Source organism: Vicugna pacos, chromosome 15, assembly GCF_048564905.1.
Source record: "Vicugna pacos chromosome 15, VicPac4, whole genome shotgun sequence".
Classification (NCBI taxonomy): Eukaryota; Metazoa; Chordata; class Mammalia; order Artiodactyla; family Camelidae; genus Vicugna; species Vicugna pacos.
Window position 1 is genome coordinate 34,203,974 of NC_133001.1, and position 14,200 is coordinate 34,218,173.

General features: G+C 41.5%; 1 protein-coding gene across 6 annotated transcripts; it reads right to left on the minus strand.

Annotated features, from left to right (window-relative positions):
* On the minus strand, positions 1-10,160 carry GEMIN6 (gem nuclear organelle associated protein 6). Of its 6 annotated transcripts, none has more exons than XM_006215559.4 (3): positions 10,013-10,160; positions 9,289-9,426; positions 1-7,172 (listed from the first exon to the last, which is right to left on the minus strand). In XM_006215559.4, the coding sequence occupies exons 2-3, from the start codon at positions 9,411-9,413 to the stop codon at positions 6,797-6,799; spliced, it is 501 nt and encodes a 166-aa protein (XP_006215621.1). In that variant the 5' UTR covers positions 9,414-9,426; positions 10,013-10,160; the 3' UTR covers positions 1-6,796. The 6 variants fall into 6 exon arrangements, with proteins under 6 accessions (XP_006215621.1, XP_031540855.1, XP_072793985.1 ...); XM_031684995.2 differs by having other exon boundaries at positions 9,289-9,422; positions 10,013-10,128; XM_072937884.1 differs by having other exon boundaries at positions 9,985-10,076.
* Positions 10,161-14,200: the final 4,040 nt, after the last annotated feature.

Sequence of the window (14,200 nt, forward strand, 5' to 3'; positions counted from 1 at the left end):
TGTGATGAAATTAGCATACATTTATTACTCTTGTCAATGTAAAGCAGCACAAACTATTTAAAGAGAGAAAAACCAACATGTGTTCATACTCTTTGACATAGTACTTTCATTTCTATACACTTTAGTTTAATAGTAGCAATAAAGACATATTCATGAAGATATTCTTTGCACTGTTATCTATGATAGTATTAATAAAAAAGGCAGGAAAAACTGTTGGAGGTGATGGTTATGTTTAGGCATAGATTGTAGTGATGGTTTCATGAGTGTATGCTTATCTCCAAACTCATCATGTTATATACACTAAGTATGTAGTTTTCTGTATGTTATTCATGTCTCAGTAATGTGGTTTAAGAAAAATCATATTTGCCAGTAGAAGCAATTAAGTATGTGTAATTATAGACCTTCACTGCTCTGATTTCTTCCAAAATTATAGTAATCCTTAGCCTTGACCCTAACATTCTAGAAATCTATTTCAAGCAGCATCATGAAAATTCCACCAGTTCTCAAATAAAACAATTGTCAAGGTTTTACATGCTCTTCAACAAGTGGTGTTTGGAAAACTGAACAGCAGCATATAAATCAATGAAGTTAGAACACTCCCTCATACCATACACAAAATAAACTCAAAATGGCTTAAAGACTTAAATATAAGACAAGACATGATAAACCTCCTAGAAGAAAACATTGGCAAACATTCTCTGACATAAATCTTAGCAATGTTCTCCTAGGGCAATAGAAATAAAAGCAAAAATTAACAAATGAGACCTAATTAAACTTATAAGCTTTTGCACAGCAAAGGGAACCATAAGTAAAACAAAATGACAACCTACGGAATGCGAGAAAATATCTGCAAGGATGCAACTGACAAAGGTTTAATTTCTGGAATATATAAACAGCTCGTACAACAGAATAACAAAAAAACAAATAACCCAATCCGAAAATGGGCAGAAGACTGAACAAGCAATTCTCCAATGAAGACATTCGAATGGCCAATAGGCACATGAAAAAATGCTCAATATCACTAATTATCAGAGAAATGCAAATCAAAACTACAATGAGGTATCACCTCACACCAGTCAGAATGGCTATCATTAAAAAGTCCATGAACAATAAATGCTGAAGAGGGAGTGGAGAAAAGGGAACCCTCCTACATTGCTAATGGGAATGTAGTTTGGTGCAGCCATTATGGAAAACAGTATGGAGTTTCTCAAAGGACTAAAAATAGATTTACCATATGATCCAGCAATCCCACCCCTGGGCACATACCCAGAGGGAACTCTAATGCAAAAAGATACATGCACCCCAATGTTCACAGCAGCACTATATACAAATAGCCAAGACATGGAAGCAACCTAAATGTCCATTGACAGATGACTGGATAAAGAATTTGTGGTATATTTATATAATGGAATACTACTCAGCCATAAAAAAGAATAAAATAATGCCATTTGCAGCAACATGGATGGAGCTAGACATCATCATTCTAAGTGAAGTAAGCCAGAAAGAGAAAAGAAAAATACCACATGATATCACTCATATGTAGAATCTAAAAAAAAAAGAACACCAATGAACTCATCTATAAAACAGAAACAGACTTGCAGACATAGTAAACAATCTTACAGTTACTGGGGGAAGAGCGGTGGGAAGGGATAAATTTGGGAGTTTGAGATTTGCAAATGTTAGGCATTATATGTAAAAATAGATTAAAAGAACAAATTTCTTCTGTACAGCACAGGGAACTATATTCAATATCTTATAATAACCTTTAATGAAAAAGAATATGAAAATGAATATATGTATGCATAACTGGGACATTGTGCTGTACACCAGAAATTGACACATTGTAACTGACTATACTTCAATTTAAAAAACTGTCAAGGTTTTAAAATTTTCATTAATAATTTTCTTGAAAAAAAAAACACAGAAAAAATCTATTTCAGCCTTAACATCTTTAGGAGAAAGAGGAGAGATCTAGGAAAGCATGTGAACAATGGGATAGCAAGATGTAACACAAAAAACTGGCAACCTTGCTCCAAGGGGATCAAAAAATACTACGTCATAACAACCTTTTATTCTGACAAGTATTCTTGACACCAACTGTGATCAAAGAGTGTCCTGACTACCACCTCCAGCTGGCAGGGATCAGAGCCAGCTTTGAGGAAAGATCTCCCTCCAGGAATCTGGAACCACAGGAGGGATCAGAAACAGGTGGGTTAAACTCCTGGGGAGAATCTTAGCTGAGGAACTGGCAGGCCCAGTGTCCTAAGCAGGCTGGTTTCCATGGCAGAGCCAGGTCATGGACTCTTTAGCACTCAGGTTTTATTTGCAAGGCAAACTGTTTAAACAATCAGCGGACCTATTGTCAAGAAAGTCCGTCCCCAGCTCATTAGTCTGACAGCAAATAAATCTACCAACACCAACGCACCTGTCCCTGGGCCCAGGGATCAATCCTGACTGATGCCATGGATAATCTGCTACAAATCTTCCCTCCTCTCAAGGCCTCCCTCATTTTGTTGGGATCCTTTCCACCTAATTTACTCTTGTTCCCCTTCCCCTATTTGCTGTCTGAAGCCGTGCAGGGCTTTGAAGGGGAGTCTTAGTCTCAAGGAGAAAGGCTACGGACTAACTTTTACTTTTATTTAGGATCATGAAACTCAAGTTGTGAAGGAAGGACTTTCTGTTCCCCAAAGTTTTAAACTACTTTTGCAAGTGTGATCCAGGACAGGCAGCATTACCATTATCTGGGATTTTGTTATAAATGCAAGTTCCTGGCCCCCAACTGAATCACAGTACATTGCTGGGCCCTACTCCCAATTTGTGTTAACAAGCTCTCCAGCTGATTCTGATGTTTGTGAAAGTGTGAGAAGCACGGGGCTACATCCTGTTACTAGACAACTGTGCGGGGAAGTAACTTAGCTACGTTATCAGACTGCTTTCAAAGACCCTCTAAAACTTGAATGTTTTAAAACATTTCTCCCAAAAGGTACAAGAATTCTTTTTTGTATGGATGAGAAGGGAAATACACAGGTCACACCTGCATTGGGAAGTCCACCCTGACCCCTGGTGGCCCAGGCTAGCTCAAGGAGCTCCTAGGGCAAACTTTACTGTAAAGGGCCATATTTCTCTGCAGAGAATATAAACCACATAGTTCCTGTCAATACTCAACTGTGCCATTATGGCTCAAAAGCAGCCACAGACGATATACAAACCAGGGGGTACAGATGTGTTCCAATAAAACTTTAATACATGGAGGCAGCAGGCTGGACTTGTTCCAAGGGCCTGAAGTTTGCTAACCCCTGTCCTAAGGAGTAAGGAGTTCTAATCTGATGTGGGAACCCTGGGGTCACTGTAGATGTGCCCCTGAAAAGACCTTGTTGGGCTGAACCCTTCAGGCCTGCAAGCCTTGTAGTTGCTCAGCTTCAAGTTCAAAGAAAAGAGCCCAGAAACAGTGACAGAGACATCAATGATTTAAAAGATGGGGGATCTTACACATTGGAAGCAAGGCCCTGGAGCAACACCCCACCATGTGTGTGGCAGACAGCGAGCAGGACATAGCAGCAGCCTTCACTACCCAGGGGAGGAGGCTACCATTTATAGGGGGAATTGACACCAGGTTGGCTCATCAGTTACCAGGGAAACCAGCAGCTGAGGCATGAAGCACATCCCTCACAGCCCCTCAAGTTAACGACCATCACGAGGGCAGATGCTGCCCTTTAATAAACTGGTAGGTGGAGCCGCTCTGGCGTAAGGATTAGAACCATCACTGGCCAGGGCAGGGGGTGAGTGTGTTCATGTGAGCGAGGTGTCAGTGAAGCAGGGACTGGTCGGCAAGAGGTGTACAAAGAGCAAGAGAACGGCCATCTTAAGTGCTCTGACCTACACTCCACCCCTACACACCCCACATGATCCTACACTCTGCACAACTCATAATCCTGGTCCATCCCTCTTTCGCGATGTCCCTGGGGTCAGGTATGCAGAGGTGCACTGCAACCCAAATACCACAAGTGCAATACAGACAACAAACAGCAGTTAAAAAGTATCAAGAGTGCAAGAGGCGAGCAACCTTTGGAGCCAGGTGCTTATCGGGTCAGTTTTGCACGGAAGTCCAGAGGAGGACGACAATGGTATCTCGCTGCAGACCCAGCCATCAACTCATTCACAATGAGGCCACTGTTGTCGCCCAGTCTGCGAACAGATTCCCTCCGCTCCGACTAGGGATGAAAGGTAAGACGTTTAACAGGCACAATACAGGGAAGACTGTGACCGTTAACGAAGACACAAGCAGAGACAGCATTCTGAGATAATACCACCCCTGCCGGTGGTTTTTGTCCTGGCCTGCAGTACTGTACCGTCTACCCTCAGTCCCCACAGCCAGTGCCAAATACTGGCAAAGCAGTAAAACAAGACCATAGGGTTAATATAATGGTGCCTTTCTCCAGTAGGGGGCCTGAATTAATTACTTTCATAGCCTTAGGTAGAAGAAAGGTGAGATCTGTAATCCTATTCCCTACGGGCCAGCAAACCCAAACCAGTGGGGACTTACCTGCCAGACCTGGGGCCATTTTGTGTGTCCCCCTAGGGGTGGATCCTGTGGTAAGGGCAAAACAGAGTTACTGTCCTGACCAATAGTTTGCCATGGTCCCTTCGTGGTCAACAGTTGAACTCAGATGGTATTGAATAGTCGCCTGTGTTAACATGGCGTAAGCACTGGGACAACTGCTCCTGGCATGTTCGGTTTTAGTTCATAGGACTTAAGTGAGCCTCCTGATCCACACGTTGGGAGAGCCGCTTTCCCGTCTCAATTGTCGTTCAGCTAGTCCATCCTTTGAATTAGCCTGGCAGCAGTGGGGTCATAGGGTAGGTATAAAGGCCAGTGTGTATCATTGTTATTGGCCCATCCCTGAACGTCATGGCCAGTTAAGTAGATTCCTTGGTCTCTATCGATGTCCATGGGGGCCCTATATGTCACCCACAGCTGTTCCAGACCCTGAATAGTGGTTTTTTGCATTGCCTTTTGCAGTGCCTTCCACCTGTTACAATGTATCATAGCCTGCCTATAGCTGCCTTTCCATCACACTATATTGCTGCTCTGCCCACTTCTGCAGCTGGGAACAGAAGCCCAAGGGTATTCTTATTTTGCTATTGCCACAGGTCCCAACCAAACCCTTCTGGGTAAATGGCTATGTCCAGTTCACAAGTCTGTCCTAAGTTAGTATCCCTAAAGCCTGTGTCTGTAATTGTTTAGGGGTGGTGGGTCGGGGGCACGTAGGTAATCTAGGTCCTTGTGTTTTGTCTGTATTCACCAGCCATCCCTGTGATGTCAGATGAGACACGAACATGGGGCTGTACTTTAGACTCTGAGTTAACAAGATATCACCAATATAATGGAAGAGAAAAACATCTTTTATGGTAGTCAGCTGCCACAGGGCTCCACATGCTGGCAGACAGCCACCTTGGGATCCCACCAACTTTCTGTTCCCTAGCCTTATGTCCCGACATCCAGTGCTCAAGGAGCTTCCTCGGCCTCGTGGCTGGCTTGTCAATTGTTGGGCTGCACCCTGCAGGCTTGCGAGCCTTGTAGTTGCCCAGCCACGAGAGCAAAGAAAGAGCACAGAGACAGCAACAGAGACAACAGCTTACCAGACAGGGGATCTTACACGTCTGAAGCAAGGTCTTGGAGCAAAACACCACCTGGTGCAAGAGAGCAAAACATGGCAGCTACGGGGGCGGGGGGGGGGGGTTGCTACCATTTATAGGGGGAATTGGCATCAGGTTGGCTCATCAGTTACCAGGGAAACCAGCCTCACAGCCCCTCAGGTTAACGACCATCACGAGGGCAGATGTTTCCTTTTAATAAACTAGCAGGTGGAGCCGATCTGGCCTAAGGGGCCGAGGGTGGAGGGATGAGCACGTTCATGTGAGTAGCCCGTAGGTGAACCCAGAACTGGTCAAGCAGGGGGTGTACAAAGAGCAAGAGAACAGCCTTCTTGAGTGGCCCGACCACACAGACCCCTAAACGAACAATCTGAGGTGCCTCTGTAAGCCAGAAACCTCCCCGACCGGCTTCCAAGGGGTAGGATCAGATGTAGTGAAGTGTACTTCCTGCATTCTCTCCCCTCAGTGAAGCCTGACCCAGGGACTGGAGACTGAAGGCAGAAAGCTCCGTGACCCGGAAGCCTGGGCTGAACCCACCAGGCAAAAGAACTGGGTTGAGCTCAGCAGTAGAAAGTCTGTCACACTGACAGTCTTCCTCTGGAGACATCAGCCAGTGCTCACTTCTAAGGCTTTGAAAGTTGTAAGGCTTCTGTGTTAAGATTTTACCAATAATCAAAACTTTCAAGTTACAACAAAAGAAGTATATACTCTGTTTCAAGAACTATTTCATCACTTCACCAAAAAAATAAAAAGTAAACATTTTAAAACAGACATATCTAATTAGTGCAAGGGACTTAACAAGACTGATTTTCCCTAAGCATTTTATATTAAATCTAATGCATGTTGCATCCTTTCCAAATATATTTCTTGCCTAACAAAAATGGAGGGGTAGCCCTATCAAGACTTATATTTCTGATGTCCGTTGTTTTGTTTTCTTGTGATGTGATCCTTGCCCAGTTCACTTATTAGCACTCATAATCCACTTCTTTGATTTTACCAAAAACAACAAAGTTAAAACTTGCACACACATACTTGTGTGCCTTTAAAGTCCTATAATATGACAGAATTAACATTCAAAATGTTTTATGAAGAAAAAAAACGAAGTCTTGCTTCAGTCAGTGTATCCGCAGTTCTTGACCTCTCACTGGGAAGCTGCAAGATGTCCCTGAATAAGATCCTGAACACGGGACAAGATAATCTCATTAGAACTGTTGCAATTTTCTGGACCATATGGTGGGTCGATAGTCAAGACCCCAGCCACACAGAGAGTCTTTTGTGAATCCCCCTGTTCAGTGATGGGGATATGGTTCTTCTCCAGCCATTTCTTTAGGCTGTTCTTTCTCTTTTCCAGATCCTCAGGGCTGTATGCCTTGCAGTCTCCACACATGAACAAATTCATCAGCTTCTCTCTCACAGTATGGTCCCCTTCATTCACAATGTCAACAGTCTGCACAGCATGTCCCATAATCCCGGTCACAGACATACTGCCATCTTCAAGGATGTTCACGAGGACAACACTTTGGAGGAAAAGTAAGTTCAGAGCATAGTGCAAAAGAAAAACCTAAAGGCCCATAAAACTATGGAAGAAGCAATAAAATGAGAGGCGGCATCAACCCTCAACAGATCACTAGACTAATAGGGAATGCTCTTCCTCGTTTTAAATTAATCCTCTCACCACCAAATGTTTTCACTTCTTTCATACAAATTCTCTGAGGGTCCTAAACATCTAAACCTTTTGTCCAGCCTAAAGCTAATCATTGTAGGATGCAGTTAAAACATTACTTAGAGAGTTATAAATGCTTTAAATGTGTATTAGGAAATGAGACAGGGTACAGATTTAACTTTTAGAGTTAAAAAAAACAACTGAGTAACTCCCCTTCAGAGCAGACCAAAGAAAATAACAAAGCACAAACTTAATGAAACAGAAAACAAGAGTCAATCAGGGGATCATCAGGCCAAAAGCCAGCTCTTTGAAAAAGACATAAAATTCACAAAACTCAGGCAGGATTAATAAGAGAAAGAAGGCACATACAAATAATATTAGGAATAAGGCAGCAAAAATTAACTTTTAAAATATTAAGGACAAACTTATGCCAAAAATGTTGAAACTTACAATAGAAAATAGTCTTATAATCTTTAATAAAAACTGAATAACCAGTTTCAAATCTTCCCAAGGAGGGGGGAAAAAGACCCAGATAATTTTACCAGGAAGTTCTATAACATTTTCAAGGATCACACATTTCTAATCCAACCAAATTCTCCTAGAGACTATAAAAGGGAGGCTATGCCTTTACTTATTTAATGAGGCTAAAACAACCTTGATACTAAAAGCAGAAAAGGACAATATTAAAAAATAAAACTATAAGCTAATCTCACTCATGAATACAAATGCAAAAATCCTTAACTAAAATACAACATCATATGATATATAATATGTGATGCAATGTGATGAGAACCTCATTTCTGTGGTACTTGTCCCTAAAACCTATAAACTCAGTCTGTTTATGAGACAACATCACACAAACCCAAATTGAGAGACATATAAAATACCTCACCAGTACTCCTGCAAAGTGTCAGTGTCATGAAAAACAAGCAAAGACTGAAAAACTGTCACAGATCAGAGGAGACTAAGGAGACATGACTATTAAATGTAATGTGTGATCTTGGATTGGATCCTAGAACAGAAGAATGGCACTAGTGGGAAAACTGATAAAATCCAAATGACTGTAATTTAGTTAATATAAGTGTTTAGTTTTGACACATGTTCGATGGTTGTGTAAGCTGAGGGACATTAGGGGAAGCTGGGTATATAGGTGGTCTCTGTACCTTCTTTGCAATTTTTCTGTAAATCTAAACTCATTTCAAAATAAAGTGTGTGTGTGTGTATCAACACCTTTAGTCTTGCAAAAAATAAATCTAATCCTAATCAAACTTCTAGATATGAATACTAGAATATAAGAAGTAGTGGATAAAAGGACATGTTAAGGTGTACCATGATAATGCAATGAGCTAAATTCAGAGTGTGTTCGATTCTATAAGACAAATGACTTTGTTTCTTCAACAAATAGATGACATGGAAAATCAGAGAGGAAGTGCAGAGATATATTAAAATTCCTAAGAGACATATCAGCCAAACTGATAAAAAAGAATATAGAACGATACCTTTAAAGATGTAAAAAGATATTTTGGATACAATCAGGAAAATCTGAACTCAGACTAGGAATCAGCTAATGTTAAAGTTATTACATTTGTTACCTGTTATAATGGTATGGTTACATTTATTAGAGGTTACTTATCTGCTAGAGACATATTAAAGGATTTATGAACAATATTATGTCTGTAATTGGCTTTAACATATTTGAAAGGGGAATAAGATTAGTGTTTATTATACTCTTCTATTCACATTTGTGTATTTTTGAAATTTTGCAATAAAAATGTAAAAAAAGAAGCGTCCCATTTCTATGAACTTGGCTGGTCTGACAGAAATCTACAGTTAGAACAGCACTTAGATTCAAAGGAAATTAAATTCTTATGTGGGAATAATTAGCCTTTCATTTATCTGCTTTCTTAGTATGGATGCAACACATAGACAGTACAAAGGGGTGACTTCTAGGAAGCAGAACCCATACTCACTTCGCAGAGACTGGGTCTGTGGTTAAAACCCATCCTTTATACTCCTTGTCACTGGCTGTCACTCTGACTTCTTTATAAGTGTACTCTTGCCATTCTAAGGGGCCTTTCTTCATCCATTCATTCATGGCTGCCACCTGGCTAGACAGAAAACCACCACCAGTTCGGATTAATACATACGTTCCACACAAGCAAATGTCTTATCCCTAATCTCCACCCTAGAGGTAGAGAACACCTGAGATTTCCCTCAAGTTCCGAATCACGAAAACAGTTAAAACTTACTATTCAATCTGAAAGCCAAAGGGACACCGAGTCGCCGCGAGGCCCAGTCTGCGGTAACTCACCTGGCACACTTTTATTCCACCCCAATCCCATCCCAGATCGCCTTCACGACAGCTTCGATCTCCGGCTTACAGATTCAACTCTGCTCTCCTTCGATCAAAGGAACTCACGCCACACCACTATTAGCCAAAACTGAAAAAGAAAACTCCTCTGATATCCACCCACTCCGTCTCTGGCTCTGTGTCTCCGCTAGACACTCCCGGGAGAGGCCCCTGGATCTGCAACAATGTCCTCTTAAAATTGGTTCGGAGGACACATAAACGAAGGGGCAGTAGCTAACGCTCTAGAGCTGATTCCCTGGCCTAACCCGAAGCCGCAGGATATTTAGGGTTGTACTCAAACCAAGTGATACTTTACGTCTAATCCTGACAAACGAGAGAAGTACCAGTTAAAGAGCCTAGCAGCGACGGGCTCTCAGCAACCACGCCGGGAGGAAGGAGCCTCTCGAGCCGAGCGCGCCGGGTCCCAGCATGCTTCGCGCCGTGTCGTCACTTCCTTCCCCCAGAAGTCTCCGTTTTGTAGTCCCCGGCCGCGGTCACACCTAGAGGTCTGGGAGTCGCGGGGCGCGGAGTAATACAAGCAGGGTGCAGGATGAAGAGTGCGGGTTGCCGCTGAGACTGTTGTAGTAAAAATAATCTTCCTTGTTCGCTTGCCCTGCTCCCGCCTCCACTGCCACAGGGGACATTGTTTAATGCTAGAGAAAAGGCTAGTACCAGCTCCACTTTGGATGTAGAAATGGAATTCCACTTTTGCCATGGATTCAAAACACATGATTCCCCAGGTAAATCCTAAAGCTCTAGGAGTGTGAGGTGATGGCCCCTTGGAGAAGAACACGGAGCCAACATATTTCTTATTTGGCCTATGTAACGCAATTAAGATGCCTGCTCCTTTGGGATGCTCCCTTGTTACTGTGCAGAAACTGGAGAGAAAAGTGCGGGGTTGGGTTGAATAAACGTCCCCATCCCCAAGTGAAAAAGTGCAAAAGATTCGCTTCCACCACAGATTTCTCGTCAGGTGCTTAGTTGGCTTCTGGCATGGACCAGAATTTTTCCCAGACTGTGATCCTGAACAATGGTACAAGGTGGTAAATGTTGAGTTCCTGCAAATGTGAGCAACCAAGGGAAATTTACAAAAACTGAGAGGACTATCAAACCGCGATGTAGAAAATACGGGTGGTAAAATTAGCTTTTCCCTTACTAATTGGGATTTGAGTTCCATATAATCTTTGAATAATATTACTTCTTAATGTCATCATTTCAAATAATCCTTCCCCAAACCTTCACTCATTGAATGATTGGTTGATTTATTAATGTGGCTTTTGTAGATTTTGCCTGTTAAAGTCTTCTGTAAATCTACAAAAACTAATATAAACAAAGTATTATTATAGTGTGAAGGAAAATATTTGACCTCATAAAAATACAGTCTAAAAGAACTACAGGCAATCTGTGACAACTGGTCATTTGCATTTTAAGCCTTCTATCTATAGGGCAGGATGAAAGATTTTGGCCTTCGTTTTATATATATATAATTCTACCGGTAGAAGCTAGTATCAAGCTTGTTACCCCTTTTAAAGTGATGAGTGAGACAGAGCCATTTCCCTCTCTTCTCTCCCCTATCCCTCTAGTCTCCTAACTAAACTAAAGGCTCATTTCCAATACCTGCTGATAAAAATCACTGACTTGTAACAGACTGAGCCCAGTTCATTACCATACCCAAGTTCACAGAAAGGCCCTCTCCTGTAGCTCGTCCTCACTGAGTTTAGCTGGTGTGGCACTTCCTTACCCGGGTCAACTCCTACCCTTGGTCCTGCTGGTGCCTCCTTCATACTCACTTGGTGTCCCTTCTCTCACCAACTGAAAAGTAGAGAGAACTAAAATGTAAGGCATGAAAGTTTAGAGTACTGCTCCTGTGTTGTTTCTTCTCAAATATGCCCAGGTAATAACTTCTCAAATATGCCCAGTACCTTTTATTTCCACTGAGTTCCTCTTACTCGATGAAGTAATCAATCTAAGTGGTAGGAATATACATGTTTTACATAGTTTACTTTTATTTGAAAAAAGAAGTGGAGTTAACTATTTTTATTTTTCCCTGGAATTGCTTTGGAACAAAATTCAGTACTGAGTTCCAACTCAGTAGTCCAGACAGGAAATAATAAACTCCTAGCCTGAGTTGATAACAAAAATGAAAAAGAGAAAAAAACTTAGATTCAACAAATATTTCAAAGGAGAAATCAAAGGATTTAGTGATTGATTGTATTGGGGTAAGGGCATGTTGAGAAGAACGTTGACCCTAAGCCTCTAACAGAAATTCTCTTTGTCCTTTTATTCATTCATAACCCCTTCTTCCTCTTCATTTTTCCAGTATCTCAGGCCTCCAAATAGTTGTCTACCAAATTAGTTGAGGAAATTTCATCATTAAATAAAAAATGCTTCAATAGAACTTTGTCTGTGCTTATGGCACAGGAAGGCAACAGTGAGGTACCTCCTCCAAGCTCTTATAAACCAACTCTCAACATTAAATGAGTGTGATCTGATTCATTTGTACAAAGAGACCATCTATAATCTGAGTAACCAAAGAATGTGGGAACAACCCATACCCCAAACTAAGTGACCTGGTTGCACCCTCTGGAAGCAGGACTGGAATGGGAGTATATTTCAGTAAATGGAACAATTATATTGTATCCTACTTGGACACTCAGTAATCCAGGGTTGGCAGAAGGCAAAGGAAAAAGGCCAGCAAGCAAAAGGTTGGGGGAGGTATTTCTCAAAGACCCTGAATCTGGAAGGCAGGGACTTTCCAGAGATACATGCATATTGTGGGGAATGGATGATTCATGAAGTCTCACCCTGGCTGGCCTGGAATAGATATTCCTAAAACTACCTGCCTCCTTATATTCTGCCTTGTGACTCTTCTACTGGTTTTCTAGGTGCTGTTTATCAGGAGACAGTTCTTGAGATAGAAAGACGAGCAGTGTCTAGTCAACAGAAAGGAATAGACCAGAAGCTAGGGTCAAAATGTCACATCAGGACATGCAGATAGGTTTAACATCTGCACAGTGTTAAATTTTGTTTTTTAATTTGAAAGCCTTTAGGTAAGTTTCCTCTCTCTTCACAGTTTCGGCCACTTTTATTGTTTTACGCTTGGCCCCTTCATGTTTACGTGATCTGCCTGATCCCTACAGGAAACTGAGTTTTTGACTCTGGATTAGTCTCTACTGTAAATGAGTAAATGAGTAAATTATCCCTTAATCTCTTGTGAGTTTGGTGAGAATCAGCCTCAATATGTCTAGTCAACTCTTGGGCCAAGTAAAGGCCAGAACCTGGGCTGTGGGGAGAAACTTCAAGGAAATGCCAGTTGCAAGATCTCCTGTTAGATCCCCATAGTCTTCTCCAGGTGATTCCTTGATCTCATTGTCACTTTGCCCTTTTCAACTGCGGCCCTCTGATACCATTTCGTAGCATATTGTTATTTAATTTGTGTTGTGGCAGTTACTGCAGGTTGGCTCATTTAACAATCCTTTCCCACAACCTTCTAATGAGGCTTGAGTGCTAAAACTCAATCTTCAGCTTCCCTTGCTGGGAGAAGTGACCATATGAAGACTTCTGGCCAATGAGATATATGGAAGTCCCTAAGAAGGCTGCGCCTTCCAAAATAAAGAGGCAGAAGAAGGAGAAAACCTTTTTTGTCCTTTAACCATTTTTCCTCCAGCCTGCCTCAGGGTGAAACACACTCTTTCCACCATGAGGAGACATGCATAAGAAAGTCTACATGCCAAACAGAAAAATAAAAGAAAGGAAGAGAGCCACCACAGACCTGAACTACCTGCCTTTGGGTTTCTTTTGTTTGGAACAAATAAACTCCTGTCTCTAAGCAACTGTTTTAAGTGCTTCCACCACCAACAAAATCATTTTCTAATTTATCTCCCTAATAAAGTCCTCAGGAGAGAGACCATGCTTTACTTTTATACCCTCAGTACCTGGTTCAATGCCTGCATATAGTAGGCACTCAATATATGTTTGTTTAACCAATTAATACATTTTCTATTCATTGGGAAAAGCTGGGACAAAACACAAAACTGTAACTTAAGCGGAGAGTTACTTATTTCATAAATGACCAAGATAATCTAAGAACAAGCAAAGAAAAAGCAAATTGACAGGTCAAATTTTAGGCTGGCGAAGCAGGTAACAAAGGGACCTTTGCTTTTTCTAAGGAAGTAATTTAAACCCTCTGCACTGAAGATTATAATATGTTACTATCCTTACTAGTAGTAGTAGTAATAATAAATGCATATTAAGTCAATCTTAATGAATAGAGAAAAACCATAAGATAGGAACTATTATTGTCCTTATTTTACATCTAAGGAAACTAAGGCACAGAAGCTCAAGGCCCCACAGCTAGTAAGTGACAGAGCTAGGATGCAAACGCAGGCAAGTGGGTCAAAGCCTGCCCTCTTATCCACTATACCGTCCTAATTAAGTAATGGGGAATAACTCAAGCATAATTGTTCCCCTAAAAGCCTACTTTTAATTAATGAGGAACATGTTTTTCAAAGTAAGCATTTCTAAATCTGAAA

Excerpts from the sequence above, each read along its gene's own strand:
- GEMIN6 (XM_006215559.4), bottom strand. The coding sequence starts at position 9,413 with ATGAATGAATGGATGAAGAAAGGCCCCTTAGAATGGCAAGAGTACACT. Across the intron at positions 7,173-9,288 it reads ACAGACCCAGTCTCTGCGAA|TGTTGTCCTCGTGAACATCC; the intron begins GTGAGTATGGGT and ends TTTCCTCCAAAG.